Source organism: Candida metapsilosis (assembly GCF_017655625.1).
Source record: "Candida metapsilosis strain BP57 chromosome Unknown scaffold2, whole genome shotgun sequence".
NCBI lineage: Eukaryota > Fungi > Ascomycota > Pichiomycetes > Serinales > Debaryomycetaceae > Lodderomyces > Lodderomyces metapsilosis.
In genome coordinates this window covers 991,055-1,016,672 of record NW_027138160.1, presented here as the reverse complement: position 1 = coordinate 1,016,672, position 25,618 = coordinate 991,055, and the positions used below count along the sequence as shown (strand labels likewise).

Below are 25,618 nucleotides of genomic sequence, written 5' to 3'. Positions count from 1 at the left end.
AGAAGGGTACTTTATATAGCCGTATACCATACTGCAGACTGGTGTACACATCTTGATGAAAATAAGAAACTGCAAGAATTAACCACTAAGCTGAGCTGGTAGCGATTGTACAGCAGGTACCATTAGATTTACGAAGTGTTAGGGAGGCAAATGCAAAGCTAATTAAATACATCAAAACTTGTAATTGTAACTAATTGGTCCAGAAATTGCTCAATTTATCTCCTACAGAGCTATATCTATTCACTCCTCTTCCTCTTCTGAATCTTCCTCCATGTTGATTTCAGGCATTTCGAAATCTGATTCATCATTCTGATCTGGAGCCGATGAGGGAGTAAATTCCACTTCAGTCGCTATATTAGACTCCTTAGGCTCTTCAACTGATTTGATCGGTAAGGACTCCGGTTTGAATGAGAAATCAGTGTGGGTTGTTTCAATTTTCCTCTTTTTATCCTGATCACTGTCTAAGCCGACGTCTTCAACTACCCTCTTGACACTGGATCCAGTAGAGACTGACATACTAACCTGCTCTTGCGTCTCATCTTTTCTCTCTTGTTGTCTTTGTTCATCTAATAACTTTAAAATTGCAGACTCCTTGGAACTCACTGGGTCATCCACTTCAGGCTCTGATGCAATTTCCTCATCTTCTTCAGCAACTTGAGGAATAGAAATGTGTTTTGGCAAAGGTGGCAATCTAGGATTAATAAATACACTCAACAATTCATCATTAGGAATGATAGATGAGACAATTGGCAAAATATTATGCTTATCATATCCTGGATTCAACACGGCACTTCTCAATAATGCTCTGAACGAGTCAGGCACCGTAGTTTCATAATTTGCTGCAGCTGCTTCCACACACTGTTGAATGACGAATTTGACCACTTTATAATGCTGCGTAGGTGGTAATTCCGATCTTTTAATTACTTGATCCAAAAACGTTCTCACGACATGCAAGAGGTGTTCTGAGTGCGATTTGGTGAATAGATGCTCGTGAGAGAGGATATCAGATAATGGGGTCGATGATGTATTCTTCCTTTTGGTCTTTTTCTGCTGAGTTGGGGCAGCTTTCTCTGGTTTAGCTTGACTTGATTCAGTTAAAGCTATTGCAACATCAACAAAGGGAGTCAATAACGTGTTATCACTTATGACACCAACCAATTGTACATAGTCAGAAACACAACTCAATAGGTCCAAGAACAACTCCTCATTGTTCAACACATCTGTAGGTGATACTTTACCTGACTTTGGGATCATATAAGCCAAAGAAGACCATAATGAAGGTAAATGAGGAATCAATGAACCTTTAAACACCAAAAGATTCTTTAATAATCCAAGCACACTTTGGAAATTCACAGTTAGTGTCTTTTTAATCAATCCTTTGATTTCTTCATCTCTTATATCGCTTTTAAATGATAAGTACCTCATGTTGACGGAACAGATCATTTCCACCAAAGTGAAAACTTTTCCTAAAGGAACCTTGACACTGGAAATTCCTTCGTTTAAATAGGCACCCAATAACTTTATCAAAACTTGAACTCGAGAACTAATCTGCAACACTGATTTCGGTTGGTTCAAATCAATTTCCAAACTCGCAAACACCTTCCTTGAAGAAGGCAACTTTTGCAACAACTTTTTCAATTCTGAATCATCACGGAAATTTAAAAACTCATCATAAACCTCAACCACCTCTTTGATCTCACCAATGATTTGATTGACATCAGATGCCCATTTGGCTTCCGGTTCATTCTTTTCAACCGTGGGTAAAATAGCCAATGCTTTACAGATTGAGCTTTGCAACTGAGATGGGTACTTGCTAAACTCACCATTTTGCATCAATGCATACAATTTCTCGCCAAATTTATTAGCAAATGGTCTAAATGTAGTTGGATGATGCTTGACAATTTGATAAAGAGACTTGATGCACAAGGTTGGTGCAAATTGTAAATTCTTCAAATAAAGCGTAATGATGGTGCTTAACTTAGGAGTCAAAATCTCTCTCGTCAATGCTGGCTTGTTTCTAATCACTTTTATCAACTTGTTTAAACACTCAATACAAGATTTCAAAATAACCACATCAATGGTGCTGTTAAATGAATCCAAGATTGTAACCAACATAGTCATGAAATTGGCACCTTCGTTGGCCAAAATGATGTAGTTTTCAGTCAAGACGTTGATAATGTTGATTCCACACCATTTGTTGTAAATGTTTGGTGATCGGCATAGTTGTAATGTGCGGGAGATTAGATGAGTAAGGTCAGGTTTTGAGATTTGGTCAAGCTTCTCATTGTGAAGAGTGGATAGGATTGGGATGATTGAAGAAGGAGAAGTTTTGATCTCCTCGAGAACTATGTTGATCGACATGGTGAAGAGTATCTCATCGCTACAAAAACTTCACAGAAGAAAAATCTCATTTCAAAAAAATCTAAAAAAAATCAAATCAAACAACTCTTTTTTATCTTACTTTAACAAAATCTTATAAGTACCAATCTCAAATCCTTTCAACTTGATATCAACAGCTCCTCCTTTTTTCACTTCCAATTCTTCAATTGTCTCATTCTCTAACCCATTAGTCTTGATGACTTTATCAACCTTGAAGTGTTTATCATCGATAACCAATTCGCCTTTACCAGCACCACCCAAGGACTCGTAAATTCTCACAACAATCAGCTTTTCATTCTTGGATAATTGGCTGTATTGACTAACATCAACATCATCCTCACCACGCTTAATATGAGATAAAATCAAGGATGACTTTTCATCAGTGTTCAATCTAACAGCGTGCAAGTATGATGTATCCATAGCCTTTGGAATCAACTTGTAGTTGAAATTGTAACCAGCCTTGACGGTATTGACACCCAAAGGACCACTATGTGGATAAATTGCATACTCAAATTTATGCTCACCCATATCGGCCTTGTTATCAGGAGCTTTAGCAGATCTAAGTAACGACAATCTAATCAAGTTTCCATGAATTGATCCACCATACTTGTTATTATTCAAGATGGAAACACCGTAATTGTACTCACTCAAGTCCATGAATTTATGTTGGCAAACTTCAAACTTGGCCACGTCCCATGAAGTGTTGTAATGAGTTGGTCTCTTTGTGATTCCAAATTGAGTCTCATAGCTGGCATCTAATGAGGTATTGATTGTAGTTGGGAATTGAACTTTCAAAAATTTATAAGTCTCATGCCATTGCACAGTTGATGAAAACTTGACGTAGTTGTTTACACTACTCTCATCATTGATACCAGCTAATGAAATGACAGTTTCAATGGATGAATTTGGTGAGATTTCATGAGTGACAACAATTGAAGACTCTAATGCATCATTAGACAAGATCTTGCTCTTGGCATTGTCCAACAATTTGAAATTCTCCAAAGAGTACAATTCAGTATCCCATGCAGGGAAATTGAGTGGCTCATCATCAAACAACAAGTATTGGTTTCCTCCAACAACTTTGTTCTTTTGTTTGGTTTGGGTTGTTGCTGTAGTGTCGATAATTTCTCTTTCAGCAACGGTATCATAAAGCGAAGTAATAACACCACTTGATGATATTTTTGCAACCAACAATCCATTGGACAAGACATAACCATCATTGTCTGATTTAACACTAGCTGGATACTTGACTTTTTTGTTCACCTTGGTTTCCCCACCAACATAGTCAACAGAAACCTGAAGCTTACCATCTTTAACACGTCCATCCTTTTTGAGTGAGTTGTACAACTCTGGTGACTCATCTTCACTAAACTCAACAATTTCATTGTGTCTATCCCAAGGCAAGGTGTTTACAACTGCATTACGTTTAGGCTTACCTGAAGCCTCAAATGCCTTGAAAAGCAACTTGTCAGCCTTTTTTAACAAGCTGGTCAACATTGGAAACACTTCTTCATAGTAAACCATTCCAATACAACTTCCAGGTAACACATCATGAAATTGACACAAACAGAGATCCTCCCACAAGTCGTTAATCTCCTTAGCTGGGTAGCGATAATCCTTATTCTTGAGACTGACTAATCCTGCAACTAATTCCAAATCGTGTAACTTAATCTCTCCTTCTCTCATAAGTCTCTTGACCTGTGCTTGAACGGTGTAGGTACCACGATGGAACTCAAGGTAAATCTCACCAGTCCAAGTTGGCAATGTCAGTCCGTTGTTTGACTTTTCCAACAAATGATCATAAAAGTCTTCAATTGAAACGTCTAAAGCAACAGATGGAAGCAATCCAGCTTCATTACTCAATCCTCTACAACGTCTCAACTTTTCAATCATTTCCGGCGTTGGACCTCCTCCACCATCACCGAATCCATAAAGTAACAAACCAGTTGGAACATCTCTTAAATTCTTGTGTTGATGTTGTGATCTCAGCACATCACCAAAGTTGGCAGCGGCAGTGTATGTATTGTCTGGAGGCATATGAACCAAAACCTGTGATCCATTAATTCCCTTCCAGTTGAAAGTAGTGAGTGGGAATGAATTGATGTTATTCCACGACAATTTTTGAGTCAAAAACCGGTCAATACCTGATAATTGACAAATTTGGGGAATTTGCGAACTGTAGCCAAAAGTATCGGGTAACCAGAAAATGTTTGACCTAAATCCAAATTCAGCTTGAGTGAACCTCTGTCCTAAAACAAATTGTCTAAGCAAAGATTCACCATTGGGCAAATTGGTATCATTTTCAACCCATGAACCACCAAGCGGGATAAATTGGTTTCTTTTAAACTTTTCCTTTATGTCGTCGATAATTTCAGGATATGATTGTTTCAACCATTTAAACTGTTGCATTTGTGAGGCAACAAAAACATATTCTGGATACTTGTCAGCAATTTTCAATTGAGTAGTCCAAGATCTAACAATTTTCCTCTTTGTTTCAGCAAATGGCCATTCCCAAGCAGTATCAATGTGACAATTTCCCACTCCAAACACATCAATACGTTTAGTCTTGTTTGGATACCCGTTAAACACTTCTTCAGAGTCGATCTTATCACCGAGTAACTTTGTAGCCAACTTACGACAATCTTTAATCGAGTCAACATTTTCAGGGTCAAATGTATTCATGATCTTGGTGCAAAGGTCAGCTGCTTGGTACTTTTGCCATCCACCTGGGAACTCCCTAGCTGCATCTCCCAAGATCCAGAAGTCCCAAAAGAGTCTTCTAGCTTCCAAATTGGGAACCACCAAGTGAGCCTTGTTTAAACGGAAGTATCTATTTGGATTTGGTTCACCGTCAGCACCATTACCAAACATCCCATTACAAGCAACTTCAATGTAAAACAATTGTCTTTCAGTTTTTCTAAACTTGTCAGGAATTTCAAACAAGTTACGATCACCACCAGTAAATGCTTGTAAAGGACGTCCATGAGCATCGTAAATTAATGCTTCTGAGCTCGAATCCCATTCAATTTCCAATCCTTCATATTTAAGCCACTCTTGTGGAATTTCCAAATGAAACTTGACCCAAAATGTTTTCCAACTAGGTCCAAAGTTATAACCCAATCCAATGTGTTGCCAAGAGACTTCATCAAAATTGATATCACGAAACAATGGTCTTTGAGTTCTCCCCTCTTCGTCATCAGGGACTTTCCAAGTTTGTAAATTACCAATTTCCGTTCTATGAATGTCGTAAAACTTGGGTAAGTTTAAATTGGGGTATTGGCCCCCGGTGTTTGTAAATTGACGTAATCTATCTTCATAAAGATGATCAATTGGTTTAAAATTTGGTTGATGATTGAAGTTGTCGTACCCCATCTTAAACTGTGCTGAAGAAGAAGAACAGACTGTTCCTAAAAATAGGGGGAGGAGAATTTAGTCGGAGAGAAAAAATAGAAAAACGTGGAGTGATTGTTTTACGTCATAACCAATGAGGTTTCAACTGATACCAAAAAATATCAATTAAATCAACAATTGAACAGGGTATTCATTTGATATGAAGTTACATACTGACTGACACTCGAAACATTGACACAAGTATTGAACAGTTTGTAACAAAATTGGGAGAAATAGTAGTCATTCAGAGAGACAGATATATTTGGAGACCGAGCAGAGGAGACAAGAAGACAAGCTGACAGTAGCTTCACACACACTACTCAAAGCTACCCAGCTACTTCTTTCTTTCTCTCTGACGATATTGGGAGAAACGCGTTGGGCCCTTTACTGCTGATGTTCGTGTACTGCATATAAGCACACAGATAACACACGTGAGAGGACACACGTGACACACGGACAATAACAGCCGAGAGAGGGCCATTTTCACACCGAGGTTGGGAGATTTACACACGAGAATAAGCAGATTAACACCGAGAGGAGGAGACAAGGAGACACTCGAGAGCAGAGACACAGTGGGTTGAGCACTAAGGAGGGATAACACATTATAGTGATTCAGTTAGTTCTACAAATAGAATCAAAACAGTAAATGAATTTATTTAACAATCTATATAAAAGTAAATAAAGAAAGAAAAACACTGATTATTGAGTATGGACTTCCTTATCTTCTTCAACAGTAGCGATCTGATTCACTTTATGTAAAGAGTCTGCGTGAATTTGTGGTAATTTAACTGCAAACCCTTTGATCAAGCTAAACTCGTTGGTGATTTCACCACCCAAGTCCTTGATCTTACTCTTGATAGATTCAACTTCTTGGTCAGAAGTGTCATCTTTCAAGGTAACAATGTATGCTTTATTGTCTGACATTTTTTTGATTGTAGTGAATGTTTGCGTAGTATCTAATACGAATTGAATTGGTCCAAAGTGGGTTTTATGTTGAATTCTCTTTTTTTTTTTGCCTCCCCCTCGAGCCACACAACATTGCTGTTGAAGTTATTGTGTAATGTTAATCTCTGTTATCTAAATTTATCCAATAGTACACTACCTTTGATGTGGTAGCAATCAGAGAACGCCAGCGCAGACAAAACTCAATCACAGGAGGTCAGTACTACTCACATCTTTGATACCATGTTGGTGGTGTATCACAAGTTTTACACACCTCTAGACAGATTCATCAACAAGTTCAGGCGTAAAGGCTTCTGGCTATACACGGGACTCGTCACCATATCACTACTTTACATGTTTTATGAGCTATCTCGTCTTCCTGAGATTCCACCACCACCTCCACTACCAGAGCCTCGTGATCCATCAAATCATAAAAAGAGAAAAGTGAAGAAGAGAGAACCTGTTACTCCTCAATCTGCCGCTGGACCTCAATGGTGGTGATAGTTGGGTAGTACAGTATTTGATGAGAAAAGAAGCCTCCAGCGAATAACCTACAAGTTGGTAGCGATTTTGTACCCGGATTACAATAAGATATAACAATGACTTGCCAGTGACAAGTCGGGGTTTAACTGTGTATTTAACTTTAGATATGTAGTTTGGTTTGATAGTTTGATAGTTTGATAGTTATAGTATATGATTTGATAGTTGCACCATGTTTAGTGCTAGGTTTCCAGTATTCTTCCCTTGATCTTCCAACAACATCCAACAGTGAAAACTTTTTCTCTCTCTCATTTAGTGGGTAATCACTCAGCAGAATTATTGTCCTAGAGTTACAATACTTAAAAATCTCATCACTTCCCTGACAATTTTGCTATCCTTGGATGGTTAAATTGTCCTTAATGATTTAGTATGTGTTCTTAAGTCACCTTATAATTCGTTTCTTGACATAACATTCCTCTTTTAGCAGGCATATATCTTGAAGTATGTTTAGTCTCAATTTACCAGGAACATTGGTCTTTATTCGGTATAACTCAATTCAACTCATTATTCAGTAATCTTCCAAATCCTTCATAGGTCAATGTCTTCATATTTCTCTTGATGTGATAGAACCAAGCTTCGAGAAAGCTTGTATTCATCACACAGCCGTTCTTTAATATGTTCTTGGCTGATCCAATTCCAAAAACACGTAGCATATTGACGACATTGAGATTCTTCGAAGAATTCTTAAATAATCACCACATGTTATTCTTCAATGTGCCTTCAATTACTTTGGTTTGCTTTCTAAGATTCACTTGTTAAAGTTTCTATGATAGAATATTTTCATGGCAGTTTTAATTCTGTCGTATATGACAAATTGACATATCTGGGCATCCAAATCTCCAACGTATGAGTATCCGATTTCACAGTTCTCTTGTGTTAAGTAACTCTAGCAGCTGAGTTTCCTAGTAGTAAGTTCAAGCATATTTGTGGTGCAATACATAGCCTTTGTGTGTTTGAATCTTGATATTTTGGTGGGTAGTCAAACAACTCGAATTCCGATCATATTTCTTGATGAATATAGTCTCTCCAAATAAACTTCATTTACTGATTGTAACAAGGTCGGTGCTAACCATTCGGACATTTGTCCATTGTAACTTCCATGCAAAACTTTTTGTCACCGATGGATCGATATTCCATCATAGACATCTTGTTATTATTCCCTTCTAGCGTTGGTCACCATATCATGTTCTGCTGAAAAATGTAAAATTCCTGCATCGATCCTTGACTATTTTTGGTTCTGCTGATGTATGGTTCAGAAGATTTCCGTTCATATCAGGTCGCATTACCATCAATTGGGACACACGAATACTGATTAGCTAACCATCCAATTCTCTTGTTCTTAAGTGTTATGCTTTCACGTGGGTTCCTATCCTAGGCATCTCTCTTGTAGTCCCATACTTTGTATAGCATAGTGATTTCGGAAATGTGGCACTAATCAACTGTGACAACAAGATAAATTATGAATGTGAAAATGATATTTCTGGTTGGTAGTGACAAAGCTAGGGGAGCATATTTGTTGTTCTGCTTGGGAGACTCGACTGATATATTTCAACTTGGGTGTAAATTGATAACACTTTCAGAGATAATTAATGCTTTCTTGCTCAACAATCGTTCTTGATCCTTTCGTAGCCAAAGGTTTTACCGTGATGATGAGTGGTCAAATTTTTCACACTCCAAATTCATTTTGTGCGTGATTATGGCTCGTAAATTTGGAATAAGATAGTTGGACGTGACTGTCATGTGTAAACCGTAATTCTAATACGAATATTGTCTTAGATGTGACATTAGGAGCTTTCATAGATTTGCGCCGATGATCAATTGAAATTTTCTCTCTTCCCTTATCATCTAGTAAATTGGAAATAAAGATCTGCTGAAAGTCCATTTTTCTGGGCTTCCCTCATTTTCAGAACCAAGTTTCGTTTTGTTGCTATCTCATATATATGTGCATGATCCTCAAGTTGATTTAATTGTTGATGAGGCGAGACCGTTAAAGACTTTCTGAATTGAGTTCCTAGTTCGACGTATATAAACCTTGTTGACCCTAAGCTATTCTGTTTGGATTTTAAGAGTGAATAGGCAAAACGATGAGTTGCCAGCTGTCATGTTTTCATGTGACTTTGATGAAGTTGAGGATGAATTTGTATATTGATACTGGATGACACCGATGTTGTTGTAACTGTATGGGAATAGTAGTACTAGCTAAATCTTGTATATTTTGCTGGTGATTGATATTCATATACTTCTGAGGTTAATTTGTAAGATTGGTTGTCTTTGTATAAGTTTGTGATCTTAGTGAGATTCTGGGAATGCAGTAATGAAGTAACTAGTAATAAAACTGTGAGTAATTAAACTACTTCTCTACAAAATACATCTATAAAATATAAAGTGAAGATTTTTTTCACTTTAGGTCTTCGATATTCTGATTCCATCCTGCATATTACAATGCCTAATTGTCAATATCTCAACAAAAGAAGAAGAAGAAGAAGAAGAAGAAGAAGAGTAAAAAAAAAAGAGTAAGCAACGATTCCAGAAAGTATTACTATCAAACGACTACCAAATTATCATGTTGGAATATAATCTAACTAGGGTTTCCCCTTTGTTTGAAACTTTGATTTTTCCTGCCAATAGTTTTTAGAAAACATTCTCAATTTTGAGTGTCGAGTGGGGCTCCGATCAATTGTGTGGAAAGCACTCGACGACTGGATACTGCTTTCATTCTCCTCGGTCATTGTCATATTAATCTCACTAGTAGTAACTGGCTCAGAATCAAGCTTTGGCTCCTCGTCTTCCATTGCGCCAGTAGTAACAACTTCAGGCACGTGCTCCCTTGCTTCATTTCGGGCTACCTCCATACTTTCATTTCCTTGAATATTTGGAGTATTACTTTGTGTCCCCATACGAGCACCAGATTCTGCCAATTGTTTCATTATATCTTCATCAAAGTTAACTTTAATTCTTGTGACATTGGTTGGTTTTTGCTTTGAAATACAAAATAATGCAGTACCAATGTTAATACCAGTGGAGTTGTTAAACCAACATGTTTCTAATATGGCAGAGTATTGTCCTTTCATCTGCATATCCATCCACACCAAATCATGCCCCGACAAAACATAACCAGTACTGGAACCAAATGATGCCAAATAGTTCAGCATTTGCTTGATTATATGGGAGTGTAATGCCAGTTTATCTTTATTGGGAAACCCCTTGAGGGACAAATTTTTATATTCAAGTATGGTGTTGTGTTGATTTAATATGGATTCATCGGGTTGAATCACTATGGGTTTATATGTACCATCATTCTTCTGACGAAATAGATGAGATTGGGGGTGATACTCAGCTCTTAATTTATGAAAACGTCTGAATGACTCAACAAAAGGATGTAATGCATGTATGACATCCTCTTCATTGTGGATAGTTCTATTTGTGTATAATTCTGTAGCTGGTAGATCTGTATTGGCAAATTCATCTATTGTAATGTCATTGAAAATGTTAACTTGAATATCCGGTGTTTCAGTTTGGTAGGACAATATTTTATAGCTTTTGACCACTGTAGTCTTTGGGTCTGTACTGGTTGTGGAATCTTTGAACGTAGATACTTTTTGCAATGGAAAATTAAGTAAAACACTCATATCAAGAAGATTGGAAACTATAACCGCCGAGTTGAATCTGTTTGGTAAGCACGCACACACAAACATTCGTAAAGACCTTGCAAAGCGATTGTAGAAGGCAATAAATTGGTCATCTTTTGCAGCATCACCATCGAATTGGGGTTTCGATAACGTCAAAAAATCTTTCGCTTGGAGTACGAATTCTGCATACAAGTCTAGTTTGTGAGGACTTATGGAATAATTATTCAAGAGTACCTCCTTGATGGATTCTACGTTAATCTCCTTCTCTTCCAATGTTCTGTTCACTTGGTCGCGGAGATGGCCTAGTGTTATGCGAGGAGACTCACTAATGATTTGATCAATTTTTTCACATAGCTCCTTGACGTTTAGAAGATTCATCAATGCATAATCATCCATTTTAATGAGTTTGACCTGTGTGTAATGAAATAATGAACCAATGGTGTTGTCAAAGAAAGATGAGAAACTACTGGCTTTACAAGTATTACAGGGTTGTTATGTGTACTACGTCTTGTGTATGAACATAATTCAAGTTTCCTCACCAAATATACTTTTGTTATGCCCAAAAACTACTAAAGATATTTTGGTTATGCTCAACTGCCATTAAGGGAAGTAGTATTTCTCTCGCATAAATTAGTTACATGGATGATAATTTCCCTTAAGCATAAAATATATATCAAAGAGATTAAATCTTATAACATATAAAATATTGTTTCTATCGAATTATTATGAATATTCAATCTGGCAATAAACCTTGTTGTAAATATGGTATTAACGTATTTACTAAATTTTGTTTTATATAGGTTGCTTAGATTTTAAGAGGTGTTGCGAAAAATTATTTTTGAATATGTTGGTACAAAATTATTATTGTGAAATATAATGTCCGTACAAAATTGGTACGGTACCCGTATTAAAACCAAAAATATCGACCTAGAATTAATCCCCAACTTGGAATGGGCCTAGATCAGCCTGTACTGCAGTAAGAAATACTTTTTTTTCTGCGCTACCACAGCTAATACAATTTTGCAACGTTTAACAATTTTTGTACGCGATATAACGACAAATATATATACAATTAATTAAAGATTTACTAATACTATTAATTAAAGACAGAAGTCTGGACTAAAGAATATATAAAGAAGTCATCTCTGACGTTACAAAAATCAGTTTATTCTTTTTATTTCTGCACTAGTGATTTCTAAATGCATTGCCACAATTCTCATCGCAAAATACGCTCTTATCGTATGCTACATCATCGTAGGATGGGGTCAACATGGCTTGATCGTAAATACCGTTAAACCATTGTATCTCTTCTGAAGAATAAAATTTCTTGAGATGAACCATCATCTCCTCTCCTTCTGAGTTACACACTCTAATTTGCGTTCCGTTTAGTTTAGATGCATGGTCATTGTTGATATGATAGCATAATACACCATGAGAAAGTCGAGGAGACATCATCTTAATCAAATCATCTTCAAATCTTAGACAATCCCCATTCCAATAATCATCAGCCCACCAATTTATACACGCATTGGGAAAACTGAAAAACAACCCTGCTATACCTTCAAAACACTCTTTATCAGATTCATGTGTTTTGATAACCAAGGATTCCAAGGTTCTATGGGTTCTCTCACGCCAATCTGCAATAAATTCATCAAACTCTAGATTGCAAGCAAAAATGGTCAAGTTTGCCAATTTAGGCAACTTCTCATCTAGCTCTGTAACGGGTAGGAAAATGTCTAGATTAAAATGCCAACTAAGTGAGAGGTTCTCTAGTGCTGAAGTATTGAAATATTCCCCAATATGTCCCTCGACATGACTGCGCAGCCCTGAAATCCTTAATGTTTTCAACTGTGAGTTGAACCTAAACTTTGGCGAATCATACATAGGAAGACTAATTCCCAAATCAGTAACAAATAAAAACTTATCAAACAAATGAAGAAACCTGGCGGAGTGCCATTCGTAATCCAAGACTGAATTGTACTGACTATGCTCAAAAATCTCCTTCATTAAAACCTTTCTTTGTGCTTCTTCTGAATCAAGCTCTACTTCATCTGGCAAAGGAGGCGCAGTGTAGGTAAATTCACGTTGATTTCGATACTGCACCCGAAGATCATTTAATGGATATGTATGGTATCCATAATAGAATGAACTGACCTCATAGCTTCGCACTTTTTGAAACCGTCTCAATATGCAATCAAGTAGTACCGGATAACAATCATCAAACGCAAATATGACAATAGGGAAATTAGCATCCATTGCCATCATGTATTTTTCAAGATTGTATAAAGATATCACTGTGAATTGATTAGTTTTGGTGTTATTTATATCCTTGTGGAATTTTAGCTTTTGTGAAATCTGTTTAGACTGCAACCTGCAATTGTCCATGTGATATACATGAATATAACTGTACAATTTTCTTTTCACTATGGGGTAGAACGTCGAGTGCAATGGTGCGAGGTTTAAAGCTTGATGTTGGTTGAGATTCAGGAGGATGAGGTCAATGTTGCGGTATGGTAAATCACATAGTTTTAGCATTAGCTTTTGGCAGATTGAGACCCCCGTTTTTAAAAAGAGAAAGAATGATTTGTTGGCATGTCTTATAAAGACGTGTTGCGAGAGGAGTGCCTTTTTTTTTTTGTCTCCAGTTTCCTTAAATAATGGTTGTTGAAAGACACATTCGTGGTTCGAGGCTTGCTTGGCACTGTATACAGGATGCGGTATTATTACCTAATCTAGACATACCCCACTAAGGAGTATGATCACATGCTATTAGCTATCGTAAACCAATAGTATAAATACATTGGTTTCTCCTCAACTCTATATATATTCTATATATGAGGAATAACATCATTATCATGCGTTTAGTACTATACTATTATTAGTATAATTCATAGGAATTCTACTACATTCGTCGTGCTACCAATTGATATCGAACAACATATTGTATGCAACCAATCCACCCAATATAAATTGCGAGAATTCAAAGTTGAAAAGTTTATAGATGTATATATCTTTTTTTCTCTTTACCGAAGTTATGTCGTAATCAATATACTACATTGTTAAATCCTTTAGGTCCTCAATTCATACTTTTCACATTCATTATACAGCATTTTTATTTTTTATTCATACCAATCCGACCTAAAATTTTCAAACCAGCGCGACACAGTCTGGCTACAATAATTTTCTGTGTAGTTTAGTGCGCGCGCTAGTACAAAAAATTTAGGGCGAATTGGTATGAATAATTCTGACGCACTAGTATGAAATAAAAAATAAAAACACTGTACACTGCCACTGATTTGGTAGCAATCAAAGAACGCCAGCGCAGACAACTCTCAATCTCAAGAGGTCAGTACCATCCCTAGCTCATACCATCTTGATACTATGTTGGTGGTGTATCAGAAGTTCTACACTCCATTAGATAAATTCATCAACAAATTCAGGCGTAAAGGATTCTGGCTTTACACGGGGCTTGTTACTATATCACTACTTTACATGTTTTATGAGCTATCTCGACTTCCTGAGATTCCACCGCCTCCTCCACTACCAGAACCACGTCCTCGTGATCCATCAAAGCATAAAAAGAAAAGAGTGAAAAAGAGAGAACGTGTTACTCCTCAATCGGCCGCTGGACCTCAATGGTGGTGATAGTTGGGTAGTACAGTATTACATCATACGGTTAATAGACCTATTAAGTAGTTGGGGATTTGTTTGTGACTTTACAGCTGAGCAAAAATAATACTTAACCAGCAAGGTTCTCAGAGAAATATGCATTCATGGAGCTGGTATATAAATAGTCTAATGTATCCGCTTTATCGCATTTGAATCTTATTACTTCTTCAACTTTCAATTCCTTTGTGGGGAGACATTGCAAAAAAGCCTACAACGCCAATATGCATATAAGTGCACTTACGCCTTTCTGATATCCTTTCATTAACTCACCGAATCAGAAACCATTCTAGTTGAATGCCCGACTTTCGCTTGGAATCGCGGGGGTTTCCGCTATTTCAGTGCCACACTTTTCCCATTCAACCCGCACATTCATTCATTTTTGATAGCAACTGAAAAAATCCCCTTTTCATTACGTCATTAGGGGTTCTAAATATATAAAGAACATCATTTCCAGGGGGTATTTTACACTTCTCCTCATCATTACAAGATCAATTAGTTTCAGAAATGGTCAAAGCAGGTATGTGGTTGACTTTACTGGGCTTATCCAATTCAAGTTACTAACATTTCTTTCAGTTGCTGTACTTAGAGGAGATTCAAACGTCTCTGGAGTCGTTAGATTCGAACAAAACTCCGAATCAGAGCCCACAAAAATCACCTATGAAATCGCAGGCAATGACCCCAATGCCCAAAGAGGATTCCACGTTCATGCATTCGGTGACAACACCAATGGATGTACTTCAGCTGGTCCTCATTTCAACCCATTTAGCAAGACTCATGGAGGTCCAGAGGATTCAGAAAGACATGTTGGAGACTTAGGAAACATTTCCACTGATTCCAAGGGAGTTGCCAAGGGAACCAAACAAGATACTTTGCTTAAATTAGTTGGTGCTAATAGTATTCTTGGTAGGACTGTTGTTGTTCATGCTGGTACTGATGATTATGGAAAAGGTGGTTTCGAAGATTCAAAGACTACTGGTCATGCTGGAGGAAGACCAGCTTGTGGAGTTATTGGATTTTCAGAGTAAATGAAGAGGCTGGCCTTATGTATTTAGAGAATATACGTTACAAATGGAGAGATTGCAAATACTCTATGCCATTTTCTCTAGCTATATCCCATAAAAGGCAACCTTGTCATCCCAGGCAGAGGGAAACAAAAATCATAACCCGGTATCGAGGTTTCACTCAATCAAAGGAGTGTGGTAACAAAAAAACACATCAATACCTTCCCTACTCGTGTTACCAGAGCCAAGACAAAAGTAGAGCCAATCTGAGTTTGAGCAACACGAAGTACATCAATTGACTAAGGAAGGAAGCTTCTAAAATTATTCGTCATCGGTGTCAAACAGAGTACACGCTTTTCACAGAGAAAGATTGTGTATTAAAAATAAAGCAATTACACCCAAGATCTACTTTGCAAAAGTGCCATCAATCATCGATGCTTCAATTGTCACAAATTGCTGATGCAAATCAGCAAGCTCAGCCCTAATCACCTCAAGTTCCTTTTCCTGGTTTGCAATTTGAGAAATATGCAATTTCAAATAATGCTGCTTCAAAGACATAGGAAATAACAATGCATTTGAATCACTGATTATGCGTTGAATTGTGTCATGATTGGTTTCCAGTTTGAGCATGGTTGACGTTGTGTTGATGATTTTACGTTTTTCCGATTCAAGAAGTTGATAAGTGGTGATTGCTTTGTACTTTGTTGCTTTTGTTTTGTAGATTGTTGATAATTGGTGAAGTTTGGATGAAAGTTGGTCACCAAGGATGGTTAATTGTTTTTGTTTTTGGTTGTAGTCGATTGGTGATTGTTTGCGGGTGGAATCAGCATGTGTTTGGGGTCTCTTTGGCGACTGCTGAGGTAATTCCAGTGTCAATGAAGTTGATTTCTGCTCCTGTTGCAGTTGATGCTGATGAGATTCTTGTGACGCTGTCTTTGGTTTCTGTGTTTGAGGTGGTGCAGGAAGTGCCTTTCTCTCAGGGATGTAAACTGGTGGTGAGTTTGACTTTGTTGATGATACTGGTCGTTTAGGACAGATTAATTTTGCCAAAGATGTATGAACTGATGAAAGATCGGATTCAGATGAAGAAGGGATTTGTTCAAGAACCAGTAATGGTTTAGTGTTTGCTCTTGAGCGGGTAGCACGCATCTTTGTAGTCATTGTAATCAAATGATTGTTGTGAGAAAGAAAAGGGTTATGCTGTATCAAAAATTATGGTTAACTTTCTGGTTGTCTGAAGATCTATTTGTGTCAGTTGAGATTATGCAGGAGAATCTTTACTTTGTTTATTTTTTTTGTTATGGCTGCGAAATTGCACTCTCTTTTGCGGAATCAGGGGTACAACTCTACTAGGAAGGACTATACTGTAAATAGAAAGTTAAATTACTCTGTCGCTTTTAGTGGAATGTTCAGAGCTTATTTCTGAGGGGTTGGTTTGTGCTACGTCGATTTGTTATTCAGAGTCTTTACCTTGATTCACAATTTCGGATGTCGATGGTGGTACCAGTTAAGCAACTATTAGGATGAAGGCCCCTACTCATTAGTTGATCTACTTGATGTCCATGTTTACGAACTCTTAGTTGGCTCCATAAGGTGCTGGAAGATATATTGACTTTGTCTATCTCTCTGCCAAGAATTTCGAGCTATTTTTAGATTCTAATGTTTATGCTGGGTTTATGTATTTCATCACTTGACTACGCGAAAAGAGTGGTCATGACTTTTCCCTAACCGAATGATTTAGAGTGATTGTAAACTAAGTGAGTTTCCAACAATCTAATTTGAGAAGATGAATATATTGCGAGGTTTTGGTGCGAATTTAGGTACAACACTTTTGAGCATTTTTTAAACTACACAATAGTTGATAAATTACTGTATTTCTATAAAGAAGTTATTAACAAAGTAGTATTAAAGAACTCTTGTTAGTTTTTGACTCTACAGAGTTTTAAATATGGAGAAAGAAACAATCTTTGTGTTATCTTTTTGTATAATACGAGAACAAGTCATTTCTTTTTATTGATTTTGTGTAATTGGAAACAACTGGAGAAGGGAAGGACGAACCTTCCTTCCATACAGATACACAGCTTAGCTACAGCTTATATACATACACAATACGTGATATGATGTAAGAAATACATTAAAAAAGGAACTTCTTTCGTTCATTACCCGCCTTTCGCGATCTTCCTCATCACAGTTTACAAAGGCGGGTAATTTTGTAAAGGATCAACTAACAACCGCTGAATCCAAATTTATTTCGTACAACAAAGTATACACCATTGCAAGAAGTGTACTGTTTGAAATTCGCGTTCTTAAACTTTTGACCATTTGTGGAATGAAGATGGTGTTTGTGGTGTTTTGATTCGAGAAAATATTTTAGACGATGACCACACTAAAGACGATGTAAAAAACGCCCTACAAAGGCCAAATTTTGGTGCAATTTCTTTCTGACTAATACGGTATAGAGTAGTCTCTAGATATAGTATACTTCCTCTCCTGAATATAAAAGAGTATCAAATCCTCCAAGAAAGAAAGTTTTATAGAGTGTAGAGTGTAGAAGGTTAAATTCTGTTGTTAATTTTTGAAACTAAAAAAGGAAATTTTGGTGTAAAGATCTAAAAAAACAAAACACAACACAACATCAGGAGAACATCAGGAGAACAGAGAACAGAGGCAACATCATTCTTTTAGAAATCACTCATATACCAACTCACACTTACTCCAGCATCACACCTTTAACCACATATCCATCTCATCAACCTTACCATTCCCAGTTTGATTCAAAAACACGCGTAAATTTAGATTTTTTTTACAGCGTATGATGTCATCAAATATAGCCACAACCACCAACATGCCATCATACAAAACAAATGACAATAACCATAACAGCAACAAGCACATAGATTCACTGGATAAGATAAACTCCCCGCTACAACAACTACAAACTAACAGTACCAAAAACAAATCCTCCTCAACTCAAGTCCTGTCGTCACCATCGTTTACAAACTTACGACGTTCTTCACCAATACCAAAAGATTTGAGTATACTTTGCATAAACTTCAACCAAGACCATGGATGCTTTGCCGTTGGTCATGAGTTGGGATTCCTTGTGTATAATACTGATCCTATAGAACTACGGGTCAAACGGAATTTTAGTATTGGTGGTAACACACCATCAAGATACAACTTAAACACATCTAGCACAGCTGCCACTACTAGCCCCTTGTCAGGATCAGGAATTGGTCATATCACCATGTTGCATCGAACTAATTACTTGGCTGTTGTTGGAGGAGGTACAAACCCTCGTTTCCCCATCAATAAGTTAGTCATTTGGGACGACTTGAAAAGAAAAAATAGTTTATCATTAGAGTTTGACAAGCCAGTACTCAACGTCCTCTTATCAAGAATCAAGATTGTTGTTATTCTAATTGATGAGATTATAGTGTATTCATTTGCATCACCACCAAAAAAGTTGATCACTTTTGAAACTCATCGTAATGAATTTGGTGTTGCTGATATGTCAGTGACGACATCATCTACTACTGGTACTACAGCAGCAGCAACGGAAAGAAAACCTCGAGCTTATTCTGATACCCACACCAATGACCGATTAGGACCAGTGCCAAGAGGAAGTCACGCCTCTATTTCAAGTGCAGGCTCAACTGCCAGTAACGCATCGGTTGGCAGCGGCACATCACTTAATAGCATTTTAAACCACAACAATAAGAATAGCAACAACGTTCATCAACCAAGCACTATCTTGGTATTCCCTGGTAAAGCAATTGGACAAATTCAAATTGTTGATCTTGCTCAACAGCAACCAGGATCTTCAGTTAACATCATCAAGGCTCACAAGTCTGCTATAAGAAACTTGTGTATCAACAAGACGGGAACTATGGTTGCCAGTGCGTCAGTGTTGGGTACATTAATCCGCATTCATTCGACTTCAACTACCCAACTACTTTACGAGTTCCGTAGAGGAATAGATCGGGCAGATATCACGTCTATGAAGTTTAGTCATGATGATTCTAAACTTGCCGTGTTGAGCGACAAGTATACTCTTCACATATTCAACCTTGGAGAAGAGGAGCCAGAGGAGGAGACAAGCCCAGAGCACCATCATCAAGAGAACAAGCATCATGCATTGACCAAGTATATCAACTTCCTCCCATCTACGTTAATCCCCCAATATTTCAAAAGCACATGGAGTTACTGCAGTGTCAACACCAACCAGTATCATCAACAAGAACTGGAGTTGGACACAGGTTCCCTAGGATGGGTCAGTGATGATGAAGTTGTTATTGTATGGCAAAAGAAGAAAATTTGGGAAAAGTACACCATTATGGAGAAGAGTGGTGGAGATGGTGACGAGGAGTACGAGATTGTGCGTACTAGTTGGAAATCGTTAGATAGTGAGTAGAGAGAGCATTGTTGGCATACACTTTATATATTAGCATTCCCCCTTTTTATTTACAGATACAATTGTAATGATACCAGCATCCATGTAAGAAGCTCCTTCCTATAGAGTCTCACAATGCAACGGCAAATACGACACTTTTTCTTCGACTTTTCTAAAATTTTGCAATTTTAACCATTTAGTTCCATGAAAATTGCGAATAAATCGCAACGCATCGTGTTCCGATTTGAAATTCATCTTGATTATGTTTACACCTTGCATGATGTTGGAATATATAGGCTCTATGGGCGATTTCACAGCATTTGGATCCATGTCGTAGTTTACTGCCAAGTTGTAGTTCCAGAGTGATTCTATCACTAGGTTCTCTTTTAGGCCGAATGGCCAGTTGTGTATTAGAATTGATTTTGCTCGGTTGGGTGCGTTGATTATGTGGGATAGGATTGGGTAGGACTCGTCGTACAGTGAGAAAGGAGTAGACTCTGCTTTAGCTTGTGATTCAAGAGCTTTAATCTGATCCACTAGTGACTGATGATTAGGAACTTGCAACTTTGGAGGTACTAACTCATCAATAATGTCAATTGGTTGATACTGCGTCTTGAATTGCAATCCGTTAATCAATTTACCCCTTGTCTCCAATTGATACACTCTTGCATTCAAGTGAGATTTGAAAAGAAGCAAATACTCATTCTGAAATTGAAGTAGATCGTCCAGTCTCTTTTTCACAACTTCGAAATTGTTTATGGGATTCAATGCATATGTCAAGTTATGTTCCTTTGGTAACAAGTTTTGGAAATCTTGTTTTGTAATAAACAGGAGCGGGCATTTAAAGGAAAGAATGTTTGATGGGATGGACTCAGTATCCACTTTCAACGCATCTGTGGCTGGTAGTTTGCGCCGTGTTGATGTTGTGGTAAACACGGACTCTGGTTCTAGATCAGGCTCATTGTATAATTGTCTTGTAATCTGAGGGATTGCTTGTGATGTTTCTATGCTGGATGCGGTCTCTCTATATAGAAGGTTCATCAACTTCTTAGCATTGCTGGCCTTCAGCATTGTCGTAGTGTTGGGTTCTAGGGAATGTTTATGCTGGTCTGATAATTTCCAAGATGGGAACGCTACCTGTTTAGTATTTTAAATTTCACAAAATTGGAAAAGACGAAAAAGAAAGAGAGAGGCACCACATTTGAAGACATCAAGCGTCTACACACCCCCAGTCAAAAACGCAGAGACTACTTCCATCGAGTCTCAAGCTTTATAAGTACTGTACTTTTTGGCTTTCCTACACTATTCAATAGCATCTCCTTATCATCAGAGCCACTTCGTTTATCTTTTGTGTTTTGCCACTGCACGCAATATAAAACAAGGAACATTTGGACGGGCAATACCTGGTTTCTTCTAGGCAATCCTACTTGTACATAACTCCATCAAACAGAGAGGCTAAACTTTGCTTTTTATCATTTGTGTATATATCTAACTACAAAATAACACATCCACTTCACTGTCTTCACCACAGTTTTCAAAATTGACGCACGTTTCCAAAAATTTTTTCCTCAATAGAAACCAAAATATTACCCAAAAGAAACTAAAAAACATCACCAAAAACAAAACCCCATAACTGATAAAGACATTTCAATAAAGACTCTTTTAAGGATGCCTTCAGATACTATTTGGTCAAGTGCCAGTACTTCTCCTATCCAGTCTACACCCCAGTTATCAGCAAACACCTACAACAAGAGTTCATTCAAGTCAGTATTGGACCAAGTTGACTCTGATGTTGCTCGGTTCTTGTCAAATTCAAATCCATTGGATCCCTTGAGTAATGACAGAAGATTCTCATTCAATGATGGTAGTGATATTGAGGATGACTTCTTCGGCTTAAAGCGGGGCGCCTTATCAGCAATAACCGCACCAGTTGGAGGAAACAACAATTTCAACAACTCAAACACATCACCTGTCAATAATGGGAATAGAATAAACTTTGGCACTGCTTCGATTAGTGGCGGTATTGCTAGTAGACATCCACCACAGGAGAGCTTTTTGCAAAAGTTTTCCAATGTTGCTGATGCCACGAGGGAAATTGAATTGGGGAAATTATCTTTAGATGGATCAAGAAGAACCAGTTTCAATAATGATAGGTATGGGTCAGGTTCTCTTAATGAGAATTTAAACATGCCTGTGCCTCGTACTTCAAGACATCAATCAATTAGTGAAAAGATTGACAATTATAATAATAACTCACCAATTCAAGCAAATGTGTCAATAAATGGTGATTTGGCTCCAGCAGAATTGAATAACAACGCGGGAGCAGCAGCAGCATCAACACATGCTCCGCAAACGTTTTGGAATCCAGCAGCTGCAACTTCGTTTACTCCGTATAATCCAAATTTCCTGGAAAATGGTGTTCCAACCCCACCTCCTATGCCATTCCAAAACGCATTTTATCGTTATCAACCACAACAGCAGCCGCAACAGCAGCCACAACCTCAGCCACAGCAGCAGCAAGATAGCAATGCAAATGCTAGTGGTACAACCTCACCCCCTATTCCACCTCCATATATGGTCCCATCACCACCACCTCCACCTCACATGATGGACCCTATGTTTAGTATGATGTATGGAAACTTTCCTATGCCATTCCCCCCACCAATGCCACCACAAGTTCCTGATGAAAAGGGAAACAAAGGGGATGAATCTTCAGACTCTGCTGAGACTCCTGAAGCTAAAAAAGGTCAAGGTCCGATTGGTGTTGGACTTATGAATAGACTGTTTTCTCCTGCGACATTTATGTTTCCATTTAGTCCATACATGTATCAACAAGGACCACCTCCTCCAACGCCAAATATGCCAGAGAGTATGGCAATGCCATCACCACCAGTTCCACCTTCATCTTCATCTACTCATCTGGTAAACCTGCATCAGCAGCATCCACATACAAAAGGTCACAAGCCTACAACTGGAGCAGCAGGATCATCAGCACCCTCCTCGTCAACCTCCTCAACAGGAGCCGCTTCATCCAAACGCAAACCTGGTAAAAAGCCATTCATTTACCGCTCGCCATTACTTGAAGAAGTGCGTGCTAATCAAAAGGAATTCTCACTTAAAGACATTTTTGGCCATGGGGTTGAATTCACCAAGGATCAGCATGGATCAAGATTTATCCAAACAAAACTTCCTCAATCCAGTGATGAAGAAAAAGAAGTTATATTTAAAGAGATTTGTGATATTTCATTTGATTTGATGACGGATGTGTTTGGAAACTATGTAATGCAAAAGTACTTTGAATATGGATCAGATGAGCAAAAACAGATATTGTTGCAGAAAATGTTGGGTCATATTTATGAATTGTCGTTGCAGACTTATGGATGTCGAGTTGTGCAGAGGGCCTTAGAATCATTGGAAGAGCGCGATCAATTGAAGATTATTCTTGAGTTGAAGGATAAAGTACTTGTTTGTGCCACTGATCAAAATTCCAACCATGTGATACAAAAGAGTATTGAACTTATTGAGTTTGATAAAGTTCGATTTGTTTTGGATGTATTGCATACCCATTTCTACCATCTTTGTACTGATCAATATGGATGTCGTGTGGTGCAAAGGTTGATACATTTTGGCAATGATGATGATAAATCAATGATTTATACTGAAATCCAAAGTCATGTGGGCTTTTTAATTACTCATAAGTTTGGAAACTATGTAATTCAGGCCTGTTTAGAAAATCAACTTCGAGAGCAGGAGATTTTTGATACTGTTGTTTCCAAATTTACTCATTTTGCCACCAACAAATATGCGCTGAATGTGTGTGAAAAATTAGTTGATCTTGCCACCCAACTGCAGCTTCAACAAATTTTATCCGTTGTCATGCAAGGTTCTGAGTTGGAGCGGATTATGGGTGACGAGTATGGTAATTACGTGGTGCAGAAGATTGTCTCTGTACTTGATGGAAATAGCCCTGATAAGAAGAAGTTGGTTGTCAAGTTGCAACAATTGTTGTCGAGGAATAATAGCGGGAAAAAGAGTGTGGAGAAGATCTTGTCCTTGTGTATGGAGGATAATGGAGAAGGAAAGAGCTTGTAAATAAGAGAAAAGGAGAGGAGAGTGACAAGGGAGTGATTGCAGTGGGTCAGTGATGTATATAAGTGTTGCCTTTTTTTGTATAGTTTGTAGATAATCAGTTTTGTAAATAAAGAGAAACTTTTGTTAATACATATGAGTTTTAAACGCATAAAGAGGTTTTATAAAGTGTATCAACGGGTAAAAAGAATGTGTCCATATTAAAAGTGTGTACCAAAAACGGATGCAAAAATTGAACTTTAGCACAGGTTATTCCGATTTAAACGATCGGAGTAGTTCCCATTTGAATTTACTCCAATTCAGCTCTCCAGTAGTTGCTTTTGCTGCATCGTTGCAGTATTGTCTATACAATTGTCTCACTTGTGGAATCTCCACTTTCAAGTCAGTATGCTTGATTTGCAACACGTCAAATAGTGTTATCCATTTCAATAATGCCACTTCTTCGATCTTGATGATCTCGTCGTGGGTGATGTATTTCGTTAGTGTTTGTGGGGTGTTGGTGGTTGGTTTTTGTGGAGATGAAGTTGAGGAGGAAGAGGAGGTGAAGGGGGTAGTTGGAGATGTGGGTGCGTAAATATCCAACCCATGTCCATCGCAACTAATTGATGATGATTTTGATATCGTCAGGGGAGTCATTACCGTCAACAACGGCTGATTCTCTTTACCAGATGTAACTTGTGTTACTTTTGATAATTTTTCTTGTTCATTTTTCAAACTTAATAACGAAGTTGTACTTCCGTCTGAAGTCAATGAAGAGCAGCCAGTTTCTGAGTTTAGACTAGCTCCAATTGATCCACCAGGATGTTTCAATCCAAATAATCTTTTCCTTTTGATTAAATCCAGTTCAATTAATTCCGATAAGGCCAAAATCACTGAATCGGCCAAGATCAACGACAAGGTAGTTGACACTGTTGGTGCTGGCAAGCCATGTATTGCTTCTTCATTGTGTGAGTTGGGTAATTCTGCCAATAGCACACTATGTATGCGATCACTAGTTGATAGATTGGAAAATTTGTTGCATGTGAGCAATACAATTGGGATATTTGTTGATAGGTGAGGTAGTAAGTTGATTAGTTCTGGGGTGTTTCCTGATGCAGTCAACATTATTAAACAATCTTTTGAATCGTTAATGAGTCCTAAGTCACCATGTAAGGCTTCCAGAGGATGTAAGCAACTAGAGTGTATGCTTAGGGAATTGAATGTAGCGACAAGTTTCAGCGCCAATTTATGTGATTTTCCAATACCAGTAACGACTATTTTACCTCCTTGTGAATAAGTTTTGAACAAAGTCGTTATTGAGTTGATTAAGTTGTCAATTGAGAATGAATCTGTGGCGTATTGATGTTGCAAGTGGATGACGGCTTCTGTTTCTAGTTTGATTGTGTTGAGGATCGATTGGTGGCATGAGTTGATCATGGATGGGTCGAGTTGCGACTGCATAGGGGGTGCTGATGTCGAAGCAGATGATGTTGCTGAAAGCATTTTCTTTTAGTCGTATTTTATTTTGGCGCGTAGGTGCAAACTTTGGTCTGTGTGAATTTCTTTTTTTTTTATTTTTTTTTTTTATTTGCTTGGACTTGAGATGT

General features: G+C 37.7%; 12 protein-coding genes across 12 annotated transcripts; 4 read left to right on the top strand and 8 right to left on the bottom strand. All coding sequences in view use genetic code 12, as the record gives it.

The window, feature by feature from the left end:
- Positions 1-240: 240 nt before the first annotated feature.
- Positions 241-2,361, bottom strand: I9W82_001935 (uncharacterized protein; the record flags this gene model as incomplete). The annotated part of the gene is made up of 1 exon (XM_067690735.1): positions 241-2,361. The coding sequence occupies one exon, from the start codon at positions 2,359-2,361 to the stop codon at positions 241-243; it is 2,121 nt and encodes a 706-aa protein (XP_067549171.1).
- A 96-nt stretch (positions 2,362-2,457) lies between these two features.
- AMS1 (alpha-mannosidase) lies at positions 2,458-5,751 on the bottom strand (the record flags this gene model as incomplete). Its single annotated transcript, XM_067690734.1, has 1 exon — positions 2,458-5,751. One exon carries the CDS (start codon positions 5,749-5,751, stop codon positions 2,458-2,460), a length of 3,294 nt encoding a protein of 1,097 aa, XP_067549170.1.
- Positions 5,752-6,468: 717 nt separating this feature from the next.
- Positions 6,469-6,693, bottom strand: I9W82_001933 (uncharacterized protein; the record flags this gene model as incomplete). Its single annotated transcript, XM_067690733.1, has 1 exon — positions 6,469-6,693. One exon carries the CDS (start codon positions 6,691-6,693, stop codon positions 6,469-6,471), a length of 225 nt encoding a protein of 74 aa, XP_067549169.1.
- A 3,140-nt stretch (positions 6,694-9,833) lies between these two features.
- Positions 9,834-11,276, bottom strand: I9W82_001932 (uncharacterized protein; the record flags this gene model as incomplete). The annotated part of the gene is made up of 1 exon (XM_067690732.1): positions 9,834-11,276. The coding sequence occupies one exon, from the start codon at positions 11,274-11,276 to the stop codon at positions 9,834-9,836; it is 1,443 nt and encodes a 480-aa protein (XP_067549168.1).
- Positions 11,277-12,065: 789 nt separating this feature from the next.
- On the bottom strand, positions 12,066-13,265 carry I9W82_001931 (uncharacterized protein; the record flags this gene model as incomplete). The annotated part of the gene is made up of 1 exon (XM_067690731.1): positions 12,066-13,265. The coding sequence occupies one exon, from the start codon at positions 13,263-13,265 to the stop codon at positions 12,066-12,068; it is 1,200 nt and encodes a 399-aa protein (XP_067549167.1).
- Positions 13,266-14,261: 996 nt separating this feature from the next.
- I9W82_001930 (uncharacterized protein) lies at positions 14,262-14,525 on the top strand (the record flags this gene model as incomplete). The annotated part of the gene is made up of 1 exon (XM_067690730.1): positions 14,262-14,525. The coding sequence occupies one exon, from the start codon at positions 14,262-14,264 to the stop codon at positions 14,523-14,525; it is 264 nt and encodes an 87-aa protein (XP_067549166.1).
- A 528-nt stretch (positions 14,526-15,053) lies between these two features.
- I9W82_001929 (SOD1) lies at positions 15,054-15,574 on the top strand (the record flags this gene model as incomplete). The annotated part of the gene is made up of 2 exons (XM_067690728.1): positions 15,054-15,066; positions 15,123-15,574. 2 exons carry the CDS (start codon positions 15,054-15,056, stop codon positions 15,572-15,574), a joined length of 465 nt encoding a protein of 154 aa, XP_067549165.1.
- A 381-nt stretch (positions 15,575-15,955) lies between these two features.
- I9W82_001928 (uncharacterized protein) lies at positions 15,956-16,699 on the bottom strand (the record flags this gene model as incomplete). The annotated part of the gene is made up of 1 exon (XM_067690727.1): positions 15,956-16,699. The coding sequence occupies one exon, from the start codon at positions 16,697-16,699 to the stop codon at positions 15,956-15,958; it is 744 nt and encodes a 247-aa protein (XP_067549164.1).
- Positions 16,700-18,395: 1,696 nt separating this feature from the next.
- On the top strand, positions 18,396-19,964 carry I9W82_001927 (uncharacterized protein; the record flags this gene model as incomplete). The annotated part of the gene is made up of 1 exon (XM_067690726.1): positions 18,396-19,964. The coding sequence occupies one exon, from the start codon at positions 18,396-18,398 to the stop codon at positions 19,962-19,964; it is 1,569 nt and encodes a 522-aa protein (XP_067549163.1).
- Positions 19,965-20,063: 99 nt separating this feature from the next.
- Positions 20,064-21,014, bottom strand: I9W82_001926 (uncharacterized protein; the record flags this gene model as incomplete). Its single annotated transcript, XM_067690725.1, has 1 exon — positions 20,064-21,014. One exon carries the CDS (start codon positions 21,012-21,014, stop codon positions 20,064-20,066), a length of 951 nt encoding a protein of 316 aa, XP_067549162.1.
- Positions 21,015-21,611: 597 nt separating this feature from the next.
- Positions 21,612-24,035, top strand: PUF3 (mRNA-binding protein; the record flags this gene model as incomplete). The annotated part of the gene is made up of 1 exon (XM_067690724.1): positions 21,612-24,035. The coding sequence occupies one exon, from the start codon at positions 21,612-21,614 to the stop codon at positions 24,033-24,035; it is 2,424 nt and encodes an 807-aa protein (XP_067549161.1).
- A 246-nt stretch (positions 24,036-24,281) lies between these two features.
- Positions 24,282-25,514, bottom strand: I9W82_001924 (uncharacterized protein; the record flags this gene model as incomplete). The annotated part of the gene is made up of 1 exon (XM_067690723.1): positions 24,282-25,514. One exon carries the CDS (start codon positions 25,512-25,514, stop codon positions 24,282-24,284), a length of 1,233 nt encoding a protein of 410 aa, XP_067549160.1.
- Between the last annotated feature and the right edge of the window lie 104 nt (positions 25,515-25,618).